Genomic DNA, 13,810 nt, shown 5'->3' on the forward strand with positions numbered 1-13,810 from the left:
TTACCTTTACCCAAATCCAAAAGCTTCTTGAACAAAAAAGAACAAAACCAAAAAGTGCCCAAAAGAGGCAACAATAGAGCAACAAAACGCCCTGGAAAAGCAACAATAACACAACGAAAAAAACCTTTCAAATGAGGCGTTACCCTGTGAGCTCCAGTCGAGAAGCTTGTCGATTTGGGTAAAGCTGAGGTGGAGAAAATGCACTGGGTTAAGAGGTTAATCGCCTGCAGCGTCACTTTGTCTCTTTTCTCTCTCTTCTGCTTCAACGACACGTCTCACCTTTTCAACCACAACACCTGAGCCTAAAGCGACACCGGGGAAAGAAACACGAGCTCCGGGTTGGTAAAGTCCAGCTGCGCTTTGAGGCGGACGGTCAAACCAGGAGGGGGCGCCGTTCTCTGTCAGAGACTCGTCTGGGCGTGAGGTGGATGGTTTGAGCTCGTCCCTTCTTCATTTGGCCTCCTGGGCTTTTTTGGCGCTTTGTTTCTCTTTCGCCTGAAGAAGAAAAAAGAAAAAAAAAAGGTGAAAAACAGGAGAAACGCTGCCATCTGGTGGAGGAAGTCAGTAATGCGCTCGGACAGGTTTATACAGGAGTCACTGAAGGCTTTTTAAACTCTTAACTGAGCACACTTTCACTAAATCGAAAAGGCTCTCGACTGGAGAGGCTGTGTTACATCTCATTTGAAAGCTAAGACTTACAAAACTTTGTCATCGCTTTGTTGTTGTTGTTTTTTTTGCCGTTTCATCACTTTTTATGTTGCTTTTTTGTTGTGTTTTTCACCATGTTTTTGTCAGTCTTTTCTCATGTGCTTGTTGTGTTATTGTTGCTTTTCTGGCATGTTTTTGTGGCTCTTTTGTTGGTTCTTTATTGTATTTTTGTCACTTTCTTAAGTTTGTTATTGTTGCTTTTCTTGCCTTCTCATCCTCATTTGTGTTGCAATTTGGACACTTTAAAAAAAAAAACACTTTAGATTTGGTGAGGGTTAAGAGGTTAACGCTGCCATCTACTGGAGGCAGTGAGTAAGGCGCTCTGACAGGTTTATACAGGCAAAAGTCACATGTAAAAGCTTTTTAACCTCTTAACCCCCACCTTCAGCCAGTGAGGCACTTTCTCCAGGGGTGGTAACCAGATTACCGCGGTCACGTGACGCACACCGTGGGTCCGAGTTCCTCACCGCCAAAAAAAAAAAAGCCTTTATATAAACAAAATGTAACCAGAAAAGTAACTAATAATAAACACTTCAACGAAAAAACTAACAAAAGTCTCAAAAAAAACAGCCACAGGTGAAAATAAAATGAAAAACCATCCGCGTTGAGCAGGTGAGGTGCAGCGGTCACATCAGGCCTACGTGAGCGCGGAGATACAGCTCCACATGCACATGAGGCACATTTACTTAAAGTTTAGACTGGGCCTGTTCAAGAGGCGACGTGAGGGCAAACAATTAAATCTGACGCGCGTTTCATTTTCCGCAAAAAAAATGTTTTGGCATTATCCGCACCACGGCGCATTCGCTCCGCTTTGCGTAGCTGTGTTTATGCGGCTCCGCCACCGTCACCTCAGAGCGGCTGAAATGTAAACATGGCTCTGTAAACCGGAGAAAAACGGCTAAACTACGAAGACAAGAGGCTGATCGCTGGACGGACTGACAGATTAGACCAAACCAAAGCACAAGGACACTCGTGCGTTGTGTTTTCACGGATTATCCTGGAGGAGCAGGACTCTTCGCGGTCCTCGGCAGGTGGACGTGTTTTCCTTCTTCATCAGTACAAAGGGCCTGACCAGTAACTTTAAGGTGAGGAACTTTAGTTTTGGATGTGTTAACAAAGCGGGTGATGAAGCTGATGTAGCCTGAGTTTGGGGAAACTGCCCCGGGCTGGTACGCGTGTTCAACCGGTCAACACGCGTGTTAAACCTGCTGTCTGGACTCTAACTTAGCCAAATAATATCAGAAGAATTCATTTGAAAGGTAAATGTTTCCTTCCTTTCTCCTTTCACTCAAATTGATGTGCATTTGTGGGAAATATAAAGATACAAGCGCAGAGATGTTTGTTTGCGATGGTCGGAGTGAAGAGTCTGAAGCTGAATAAATGATCACGCGAACATGAGCGTCACCTCATAGTAAGAGCCTAATTCACTCAGTTTTTCATAAAGCGCCAGGTCTGGCAGGAGAACAGCGGCTCAGGTGCTTGGATCGCCCCCCCTCCCCGGTTCAAATGTGTCCCCCCCACCTTCGAAAACGCTTCTGACGCCAATGAGCGGTATATCGCCAAACCGCGGGAATTTGTTGATCACCGCCCGCGGTAAGAAAAAATCCAAACCGGCACAGCCCTAGATGGAAAAGTGACGTTCGTCTCATCAAAACCCGCCTGGTGTTTATTCTGTTTCTGTTTCCTCACCTTCTCCACTAAAGGCATGAGCTGCTGATACTCGGCCAACGTCTTCAGCAGCTCCATGATGAACGGGAGGTAGTTGTGCTTCCGTCGGATGTTTTCAATCTGAAAAACGCGACTTTAACGTCAGCCTTCAGTATCACAGTAAACGGTAAACGTGGTATTTATCTGTGTACTTTGTATCTGTGCAGTTTCTGGTTCTCCGTCTCGATGAGCAGTTGGTATTTGGCGATTTCTGAGCTGACGAAGGAGCTGCTCTGGTCCGTGTCCATCGGCTCGTCCTGAGGAGAGAAAACCAACAGAACAGGTCATTTATTCAACGTTCTGGATCATTCTACAGCGGCTTTTGTTTTAATCGAGTGAATTCATTGGTTTGACGACAGGTCCTGAAGTTTATCTGTTACATAAGGTTTAAAGTCAAGGGCAGGCCACCGGAGCACGTTAGAAATCTGCCATTTATAACTCATTGACTGCCAACTGGCTCTAGACTTAAATTAGGTTTTTCAGTGGGGACGGTGCAGCTGCAATGTAAATACTGAGTCAGCAGGGGGCAGCAGTGCTCTTTGGAGATCACAGGTCAGAAGAGGCTGCTTGTTTTGATCTGAAATCTCAGACGAGGGAAGGACGACGGAAACAAGAGGAGGAGAAGATCCAGAGAGAGATGGAGAAATGTAAGGAAGAAAACAGACAAGTCACACTTGAACAGGTTTCGGTTAGAGGTGGTTTATGTAGTAATGGTGGAAAACGAGGATCAAGGAATTTTCTATGGACGATTACTAAAGAATGGAAAGAGGTACAAACAAACTTTTTTAGATGAGAGAAAAGAGTCTAGTCTTTCTTTTGGTGGGTTTGGTGTTGACATAGTCCCAGAACCAGTGTTGTTTTTGGCAGCCCTTTGAGTTTTAGTCTTATGGACGAAAATGCTTTTAGGTTTAGTCACATTTTAGTCATTTCAAAATGTGATAGTTTTAGTCAAGTTTTAGTCAGATGAAAATGAAAAAGGTTTTTGTCAAGTTTTCGTCTGTTTCATTATAGGAAGTTATAATACATTTTGATAAGTCTTGGAAATTGGGATAAATAATAGCATCTATTGGCTTTCTATAGCTTTTGACAAACAGATGACACCACGATCGGCACTGACTGAAGTGGTCGGCCGACTGTGAACAGTACTTTTCCCAAAAGTGCCCGCTCTCCTCGTCCTCTGATCGTCGCTTCTAGATTATTTATTTTTTTACCAACAGCGCTGTCTGCACATACGTAGCACCTCAACGTGCTTTCTGCGTTCATGCGCCACGGTGTTGAAAACTGTCCTGAGAAACAATAAAGTCCCTGTGACCTGGATGTCAGACGCTCCGAGGAGGATGTACTCGAGCAGTGACCGCACGCCCCGGGGAGAGAGAGAGAGAGAAAGAGGCATCGCTGCCCGGGCGCATCATGAGCAGCACGGCGCCGCTCCGGGTCACGTTTACCGTTTGTTCTGTTTGTGAACGATCTGACAAAACACTTTCTCCCATTTTTGTCTCGTCTCGTCTCATTTACGTAAACTCGTAAACGTCTCGTCATGTTCTAGTCCCCAAACAGCTCATTTTAGCTCGTCATTATTGTTATTGTCATTAAAAAAAAGGGGCTTCAACGAAAAGATATCGTTATCGTCTTTGTTGACGAAAACAACACTGCCCAGAACTCAATTTTCTGTGGGTCTTGAAAAAACAGTCAAAATCGTGAAAAACCTCTGGCTGTGGGAGCTCTGATTTGAAAATGGCTGAAAGTCAATGAGTTAATATTCCCTGCTTGGCAATACTAGCACTAAACCTCTTAACCCCTCCCCACCCAGCCCACCCCACCCAGCCCACCCCACCCCACCCCTTAACCAAGCGCTTTTTATCCAGCTCAGTTTTACACACATTTTTTGAACATTTGTTGCATTTTCATCCTTGTTTTTCTCATTCTAGTCGTTATTTTGACACTTTTGCCAAGAAGCTTTTAGATTTGGGTAAATGTAAAGCTTGTTTCCAGCCTTAATCCCGGCACTACTTGATTAAAATCCTGGACAGTTCATAGTTTTGATAGTTTTGCGTTGGTAATCTTCGAACCCTCCACTTTAAGGTCAGGTGACTCAGTTTGGTATTATCCGATTACGAAGGCTTCCTCTCGTCTCGTCCGACACTTTGCCTGTTGTCGTTTTTTTACCTCGGTGAGTTGTGTTTGCAGCTCGGAGATTTTCCGCTCGTAAATCATCTTCCTGTCGGAGACGATGGCCATGAGGTTAAAGCGGATCTCGCCCTCGCTGTACCTGAGGAGCAGATATATATGTGTGAGTCTTTATTCTCGCTCTGAGGTTTAAACAGGTCGACTGTACTTTTGTATCCTCTTCTCGATGACCGGGTGGACGGCGCCGATCCAGTCGTCCTGATCACAGGCGCCTGACGGAGAAACATGAGAATGAGACACGGACGGGACTCAGAGTTTAACACTTTTACTTTTGTCATCGTTATATATACGATCAATAAGGTGAGACACTGCAGGTGAATAAGGATAAAGTTACATTTGCAGATGTCAATTTGACACTTTTGCTGTGATTACTGATATGAATGAGGAAAACATCTGTTGAAAGTTTTCTGTCAAAAAAGGCACTTTCTGCTTAAAAATTAATGAATTGCCTTGATTTCAAGCAACAAAATCAAAATAATGATTTTATAAATTAATATTTTATATATATAATAGTTACAAAGACATAATTTAGGAGATTTTGGATCGTGTTTTGTTTATCAGTAAAAAATTAAAAATCCCTCTGAAAAATATTGTTACATCCAAGACTAGAAAGTTTAGCGTCTGTAGGAGCTAAAGAGAAAACAAACCTGTGCAACTCGCACTCTGCATTTTGGTCATTTTGGTTCAGAAAACTATACTTGGCGTAGCAAGGGTATCAGGGGGCCCCAAGGAGGAAGGTCAAGGGGTGGAGGCTGCTAAAAGAAAGCACTTCAGAGACATACAACTTCAGTAACTTATTACACTTGCTCTCCTTCCTCCTCTTTAATCTCCTTTTCTTTCCTTTTTGCTGCCAGAAGCTTTTCCTGAAGCAGGTGAGGGAGGGGCTGGGCTCAGGGGGCCCTTTCAGGGGGTATGCGACGGCCAGTTGTCATTGCACCTTGTCACTGCTTCTGCAGTGGCTGTATTCTCTAGGTCGTTTCTGTCAAATCTGTTGGCCCTCTGGGGACCCCTGCTGGCTTGGGGGCCACAGGCAGCTGCCTGCCTTGCCTCTGGCGGAAGGGCAATTAAGTTTGCTGTCGTTGCTTTTTAAAAGATGGAACATAGAGAAAAACAACACAAAGGAAATGATTTTTGGATTACAGCATCATCTTGGTCACAGCTAGGGCTGGCACGGTATGAAAATTTGACCTCACGGTTATGGTGACCAAAATTATCACGGTTTTCAGTAATATCGCAGTATATTTTTTAAATGTGTGTTAATATGTTCAGAAAGCATTGATAGTCCTACACAAACTGAAATAGTTTCAAAAAAGTTTAACAGTGCTTGTTACATTAAAAAAAATACAGACAAAGCCTTTTCACATCAAAGTAAAGGAACTATAACGATGTATTTTTTTTATTATTTTTTTTTATTGACCTTTATTTAACCAGGATAGTCCCACTGAGATTAAGAATCTCTTTTTCAGGGGAGTCCTGGCCCCAGAGGGGAATCTATTGTACATGTTTTTAGTTGTAGGGGAAACCGGAGTACCCGGAGGAAACCTACGCAGGCACGGAGAGAACATGCAAACTCCACACAGAAAGTGTTGTTGATCGTTTCGAGGGTATTACATGTACTATTTATAGCGTCAGAAACGAAGATAAACCTTCTATATCAGGAAAATTGTTGTCGTCCGTCCAGTGAGCTTTCGCTTTGCAGATTTGGGAAAATGCCATCATTATTAAATTCATAAAACTGCGGCGAAAGTGAATCTATTGCAATCTGCCACCGGGAGCCCCGTAACGCATTGTGCGGAGGTATCCAGACACGGCTTATGCTGGCGGTGGCGGCGACACGTTACATTCTCCCTCAACCCAAAGTCCCACATCAGCATTTCAGCTAAAACGCTAACGTTAGCTTACTGCTGTAGAGCTGTGACGGTCATGCAGGAGAGTCAGAGGTTCGAAGTCTTGCTGCTTTAAAGACACTTTTTCCTGCACGTTCTGCAAACAGGAAAACTGTCTCTATCAACTGTCCTTCAGCTTTCTTAAAATACCCAGAACATGTCCAGACTTCAGGCTCGGTCTCTGAGGCTGATCCTGCGCTGTCGTCTCGGACATGATTCCAGCTTCGAGACAGTTTAGTTTTGGTTGTAGCTACAGAGGCGCCTGCGGCGACTTCAACAGATGAGACGGCGGCTCATAAGGCTCACTTTGCCTAAACCGCGGGCGCCGTAATCCACCACTGTAAAATTCTTTTTTCAAAAACAAGACGGTAATTATTATTGTCAACATTTTTACCGGGGTTTACCGCTACACCGGTAACCGTGACATTCCTAGTCACAGCTTTCCTTTTTTCGCTACACGTGGATACCAAACCTGTCAGTATTTGTGAATGAATTAGTGTGGGAAAGACCAGGAAGCGACACAGCCATGTTTTAGTCATTTCATGGAAAACTACTGCGGGCAAGTTAAGACAAAGTCCTAAAATTAGCTCCACAAATGGTGAGTTTTGTCTTTCTTTGCTCTGACATTAAAACTAAGATGTTCAGGGAGAAACCTCGCTACAAATCCAACCACCGCATGAAGGATCTTTGTTTTCACCTGCAGCGGCTCACCTTATAGATATACACACATTTTAACTGAATGTTCTTCAGGAAAAGGTCCTGTGTGACTGTGTCTGTCTGAACGTGGTGTCTCACCCAGGTCGATGGGCCCCTCCCGGAGCCCGTCCAGCTCGTACAGACGCCCGTTCACCGGGACGTAACTCACAAAGTGGAACGCATCTTCATCTTTCGACGAAGACTTGGCATCGAACTCGAACATCTGCTGCCTGGACACAAAAGGGAAACGATTACTTTACGCTTGGACAAAACAAAACAACAGCGAGGCCTGTGAAGATTCCACAATGACATGCTGAATGGAGATGTTTGAATGGAGTTCTCCTGAAGTGCTTCTGTTCTTCACTGGGAGGAGGAGAGTTCCTGAGACAGTGAGACAGAGGAGCGTTACCTGGCGAAGCCGTTGTGGACCTGACGGATGACTTCAGAGTTACTCAGAGCCAGTCCCTTCATCTGAGCGGAGGAGAGACACAACGTTATTTAAAAAAACCTGCTGCCTCTGTAGGTTTAGACTTCCACAAACGTAAGAGTGACCTACGGCAGCGTCGAAGCTCTGGGAGAACTCTCTGAACTCGCCCAGCGTGTTCCCCAGCTGGATGTCCGGGTGAGAGCAGTTCAACAGGACGCTGACGATGGCCTGAGTCGCACACGCGTTGTTTATCACCTGGAGAAACACAGAAACGTAGAGGGAGGAAAATATTTAGACAAGCCCACTGCCAAAACAACATCTCGCTCGATTTAACGCTTCTTACTGCCAAAAAACTGCAGCTCAATGGGTTTTTTCATGTCTTGCAGCCAATCTAAACTCTTACCCGAGCGCATTGTCTCAAGTTCGACTTTACCCGAATAAAGCTTCTCTTTTTGACGCACTTTTATCACTTTTTGTGCTCACTTCAGGTGGAGATTAAGAGGCTAAGAGGAGAGAGGGTGATTTTAACGTGGGATAAACTTGAATATCATCTGAGGCGATGAAAAGAAAGCTTGTGTTTTGTGGCGACATCTATAAAGAGAAGAGGAGGAGTGCGAGGACTGAGCCCTGAGGAACCCCTGTGCTCCATGAGAGACCTGAGATGAAGGATCTGTCACTGAGATGTGAATGAAAAAGGGGGCCCCTCCTTTGATACTAATGCTCGAGACATGACAGTAATATCCAGTGATATATTTTATCAAAGGGCTGCTGTCAGATCTAAAATAATTAAAAGAGCATTGATGGTCAATGAGGTGACATTTAAGCTCCATGTGGACCAATTTCTCCAAGACTTTAGATATAAAGGACACTTTAGAGTCGTTTGATAGAATTCTTGGTTTGAGATTATGACATAATGTCAGTTTAAATCCAATTTAATGCTTCTTAATGACATGTAAGGATAAAACAACGAGGAGCCGTGCATTAGACGGTTATAATGCACGACGCGGAGTCAAGAACACCACGACATGCAGCGGAGTGGTGTTACTCTGAGTTGTTTAATCCGCTTATACTATGGTCCCACAAACGTAACAGTTATAATAAATGTTTTTTTTATTTACTAACCTCACTAAATATGCCAGACTATGGGACTATTTCCTGTGGGTTATTAGCCGGTCACTGAAGGCTGGTCTCAGAGCGAGTCATTCTCCGCAGCTATTACGAGGATCTCAGTCAGGCTCAACGACACAACATCAGCACAGAATCACAACACAACAGGACTAACCCGGAAACACTTTTCTGTGGAAGTAAACACTGATATGCGGCACTCGTGGGCAGGAGTTATTTCACTTTTACTTTTGCTATGGTGATGCCACAGCGGAGTGATATCCCAGTGATTTAACTACCGGACTACGTGTGCGGTTATACGAAAATAATGCACGCTTGTTAGCACCCACCAGCCAATCAGAATAGAGTATTCACCCAGACCCTGGTATAATAATCTCTTAACCCACACCTGAACCGAGCACACTTTGCAAAAAAGCATCAAATAGCGATGAAAACGAGGATGAAAACGCAACAAAAAAGTGACAAAAAAAACCTACGAAAGCGCTTTCTAATGAGGTGTTACTCTGGCCTATAGTCTGTGAGCTCTCCAGTCGAGAAGCTTTTAGATTTGTGAAAAGCTGAGCTGGAGAAAGGTTAAAGGTCATAATTTCAGTGCAGCACAAAAGGTTTTTTCACAATGTCCTGAATTACTTTAACTGTAACAGTGACCGGCCTCTCTTTCTTGGTTTTTAATGTTTCTCATTCAAATAATTTTAAGCTAAAATAACAATCTCACTTGTTTAGCGAAGAAGATGTGGTCGAGCCGTGAGTCCTGGACGATGGACCCGGCCGGCTCTTCTCCCGCCTGCCACTTAAAGAGGAAGATCAGACCGTGCACCGGCCTGAGGGCGACAGACACTCGGTTAATACGAAACTGAATCAACTATATAAAAAAAACAACTCAGACAAAACGTGTGGACGCACTTCAAGTTGTCGAAGTTCTCGGGCTCCATGCTCCAGATCTCCTCCACCTGCGCCCCTTTGCAGCCTGAGGATAAACAGAACGGAAAAGTCCAGTAAGTTTAGTGCTGTTTATTCAAAACTGTTTCAAATACATTTCCAACATAAAGAGAAAGAGGTCTGTATGTTTGGCCGCTGTCAATCTAAAATACCAAATAAGACCTGAATTTAGTACAGAAATAATATAAAACACCGTACTTACTTTACTTCGAATCATAGTAGAATAAGCATCCGTAATTCTAACACACTTGAGAAGCATTTTGTGCGTTTTTAACAGATAAATATAAAAATAAATGCTTCCCAGGACCAGCGATGGAAGATAGAAATAGGCAAGGCAAGTTTATTTGTAGAGCACAATTCATACACAAGGCAATTCAAACTTGCTTCACAGTTGCATAAATATGAGAAAACAAATACAATCAATAAAAACATCAACATAGAATTAATCAATTACAGTAAAAGGCAAGAGTGTAGATAAAATACTTTCAGTTATATGCATTTTTAAGTCTTGTTTAGATTCGCTCTGTCTTGAGCACTATTTTAGAATCTAAATTCCCGCGCTTCATTTTATCCCAGCTCAAAGCTGTACACGGGCATGAAACGTGCACATCATTCATTTACTTGAACAATTTGTGTAAGTGTTGTTGAAAGGACTTACACTTCATGGTTTTTGTCTTAAGGGTTATTATGACTCACGTTGTGAATTTATGCTACATTTATAAATAAGATAAGTTTATTTTGCTCTAAAGGGCAATTTTATTTTTTGTTACACTGCAATTATCGTGAGATTTTAGTTTGGTATAAAAGGCTGCGAGACCTGCATTCGCCCAGACATGCAAAAGACTTTGAGCGAGCCATCCACAGCAGCAAGGACATTTAGCTAGCTGCACAAGGTATTTGTCATATTGTGTCGAATTACTGTGTATATTTGTAAAGTACATTGGTCTAATTATTGTATGCACAAGACTGAATATTTGCTGCCCAAGAACCTCCAAAGCGGCAGACGAGGTAGCCATTTTGTTTAATATATTATTAACCTGTGACTGGACTTTGTCTAAAGTATTGTATTTCATGTCCTGTCCTATAGTTTTCACGGCATTTACCCAAGTAAAGCGCCCGTCTTTGAGAAGCGGTGCCTGTGTTGTCATTTCGGAGCCACAATTTGAGTGAGCGGGGGGGATTGTGTGAGTTAGAAACAAGTTTGGGTCAAAACTAAACATTTCCTTTTCTGAAAGGAAAAAATAGGTACCCGACTTTAACCTCTTAAAGCAGGGGTAGGCAAGTTTTCTTAACGGAGGGCCAACTTTTTTCATTGTAAAAAGACCGAGGGCCGAAGCCGCCAATTTTAGGCCAAAGTAAAGCACCACACTGGAAAAATACCATCTTAAATGAGATAAATGACTTAAAATTGCTTGAATAAAGGTTCTTTATGTTGAATTTGAGTCTGTTTGGACTAATCTAAGATAAAGATACAAACGCTAATGCCAATGGAACAAGCATAAAACCCACTTTGAAATCAGACAAATGAACTTTTAATATAATTTAATTAAGAGAATAATGACTTGTTCCATTGGCGATAAGATGTTTTATCTGATCTAAGACCAGACCAAATCTACTCAAACTTTAGATTGAATCTCTTAATTCGAGTAGGTTTCTGTCATTTCTTCCTTAAAATTATTATTATTTTTCCAGTGCACTTTCTACAAATGCCAGAGTTGTACATAACATGACCTATTTGGGTGTATTGACAGTATTTCTCCCATTTAACCTTAAAAATGTTAAAGTACTTTCTCAAAATCATCTTGAGGGCCGGAGGTTCTGTGCTCGAGGGCCGGATTTGGTGTTGCCTAACCCTGTCTTAAAGGAACAGGCCGCTGTTTTTTCATACTGGGATATGTCCTGAGTCACGCAAAACGACCAAAGATGTCGTTAGCATTTGACATCTGCCAGTATATTCCTATAGCTCCAAACAGGGGTGAAGTTAGAAGCGACCAAGCTCTTCCACGGCACAAAGACCAGACAGGTACAGATCAACTCGTCTAAGCTCAGGTAAGAACAGATCTCAGGATGGAAAAACGGTGACTGTTCCTTTAAGACGACGACCTCAGGGCCAGAGAATTATCCGAAAATCACTTCATCACTTCGATCATTTTACTTTGCTAAGCTGCCATGTCTGTCTCTCATCATTTCAAACCCGTTGTCGTGTCTGCACTTGGGCGAATAGTTGATCCTTGACAGTTTGACATATTCCAAAAAGGCTGGAGGAAATGCATCATACAAGACGTTACATGTTTTAGAGAAACCTCGACATGAGAACATACGTGTAGATCTTATCTTTACCGCTGACTTACAAAAAGAGTCAATCAAAATGTCTTGTTAAAATTCAGTGCCCGCCAGTCAGTCAGGAAAACTTCATGGTAAAGTAAGAAGAGCGACCTGGTTTGAGCCTCTTTATTCCCACCTGAACCAACCACATTTTCTCCAAAAGCTTCTTGACTGGAGCTTACAGCCTCATTTGAAAGCTAAGACCTACAACTTTTCACAGTTTTCTTCACGTTTCTGTTGCTTTTTCACTTCTTTTTTTCGTTGCTTTTTAATCGCATTTTTTGTCACTTTTTGTTGCTTTCTCGCCAGTTTTTAAGTCGTGTTTTCGTGGCTTTTTTTTATTGTATTATCATTGCTTTTTCAGTGAGTTCTCATCTCTATTTACACGTTTAAAAAAAAAAAAAGAAAAAAAAGAAGCTTTTAGATTTGGGTAAAGCCAAACTGGAGAAAATGTGCTCGGTCCAGGTTAACCTCTTAACTCCCACCTGAACGGGTTCCATTTTCTCCAGTTTGGCTTTACCCTAATCAAAAAGCTTCTTGGCGAAAAAGCACCAAAACAGCCACAAAAAATTAGAAGAAAACAAGGATGCAACAAAAATGTGACAAAAACTCAACCAAAAAGTGACAAAAAATCAACAGAAATGTGACCAAAATTGAAGAAAAAAAAAAAAAAATCAAATGAGGTGCTACACAGGCCTATATAATAGCCAAAGACAGAAAGCATTTGGTTTAGGCGGGTGGTAAGAGGTTAAAGGAAAAAACTACAAAAAAAAAAAATCATAATAAACTAGCAGAGGAAAAAAACAACAAAAGAACATATGTGGACAACCGGAATGTATAAAAGCAAGATTTGAGTGACTCAAGAATAACCCCCCCAAAAAAACTATATTTACATCGATATTAAAAAATACATTGTTTACATATTGACCTTCTAAGAAAGGCTCAGATTAACCCATGACTGGATGATAAATACACGCCTATATGACATTAGTGTAACGCACGAGGCCTCGGGGGGTGAAAAGCAGGAGATTTATTCCTTTATGATCAAAACGTAAACACACGTTGTTTTCACCCGCCGCTGTTTTGAACGCTGAGTAATGCTAATGCTAGCGAGTTAGCATCGGTCAATTCATTCTGGCCAACTCTCCAAAACATTCACCTTTATACACACATAATGCGGACTTATGAGCTAAATGCTGTGCCACAGAAATAAATCTAAACATCCGGAGCACGTCGGGTCTTTTGACAGTTCATTAAAGCTGTCAGGCTAATTAATAACATAAATATTAGCATCCGGACAGATCCCATTCATATTTAAGGGAGATGCTAGCGTTAGCCGTTAGCATCGTTAGCGCGTGCTCCGTGACTTACCGAAGCCTTTGATGAGCTCCGTGAACACCCCGGGGTCGCTCTCCATCAGGCACCATTCTCCCGCACTTCCAGACATGTCGACAAAGATATAAATTCACTCTGTTTCTGATTTCATGTGAGGAAACGCTCGTGCAGCAGCAGAGACGCTTCTTCTTCTTCTTCTAACGGTTTCCGGCAGGCTGTTCACGAACACAGCGTGATGCTGCCCCCTGCTGTTCAATAGAATCACTGCACTTTGGAGAAGATCCGGCTCAGGACTGAATTATCGTGATTTTACTGAAAATACTGTAAGCGCAAGGGTTGAACTTTCCTATTTCAACAGAGTAATGTTTTTGTTATCGTTATTGTTATCGACATTTATATGGTTAGTCTGGTGTTATTTGTGATTTGCCTCAGGTGCTCTGTGGAGCGGGTCAGACTGGTTTTAATGCAGGCTAGC

General features: G+C 42.5%; 1 protein-coding gene across 1 annotated transcript; it reads right to left on the reverse strand.

Annotated features, from left to right (window-relative positions):
• Positions 1–293: 293 nt before the first annotated feature.
• uchl5 (ubiquitin carboxyl-terminal hydrolase L5) lies at positions 294–13,528 on the reverse strand. The gene is made up of 11 exons (XM_079558211.1): positions 13,372–13,528; positions 9,640–9,703; positions 9,452–9,557; positions 7,741–7,866; positions 7,594–7,655; positions 7,284–7,414; positions 4,751–4,814; positions 4,582–4,684; positions 2,568–2,672; positions 2,398–2,496; positions 294–495 (listed from the first exon to the last, which is right to left on the reverse strand). Exons 1-11 carry the CDS (start codon positions 13,445–13,447, stop codon positions 451–453), a joined length of 981 nt encoding a protein of 326 aa, XP_079414337.1. The 5' UTR covers positions 13,448–13,528; the 3' UTR covers positions 294–450.
• Between the last annotated feature and the right edge of the window lie 282 nt (positions 13,529–13,810).

This window comes from Gobius niger (assembly GCF_951799975.1).
Source record: "Gobius niger genome assembly, chromosome: 6".
Taxonomy (NCBI): domain Eukaryota; kingdom Metazoa; phylum Chordata; class Actinopteri; order Gobiiformes; family Gobiidae; genus Gobius; species Gobius niger.

Coding starts and splice junctions, on each gene's coding strand:
- uchl5 (XM_079558211.1), bottom strand. CDS start 13,447: ATGTCTGGAAGTGCGGGAGAATGGTGCCTGATGGAGAGCGACCCCGGG. Junction 7,415..7,593: donor GTCCACAACGGCTTCGCCAG/GTAACGCTCCTC, acceptor TTTTGTGTCCAG/GCAGCAGATGTTCGAGTTCG. Junction 4,815..7,283: donor GGAGGGGCCCATCGACCTGG/GTGAGACACCAC, acceptor TTTCTCCGTCAG/GCGCCTGTGATCAGGACGAC.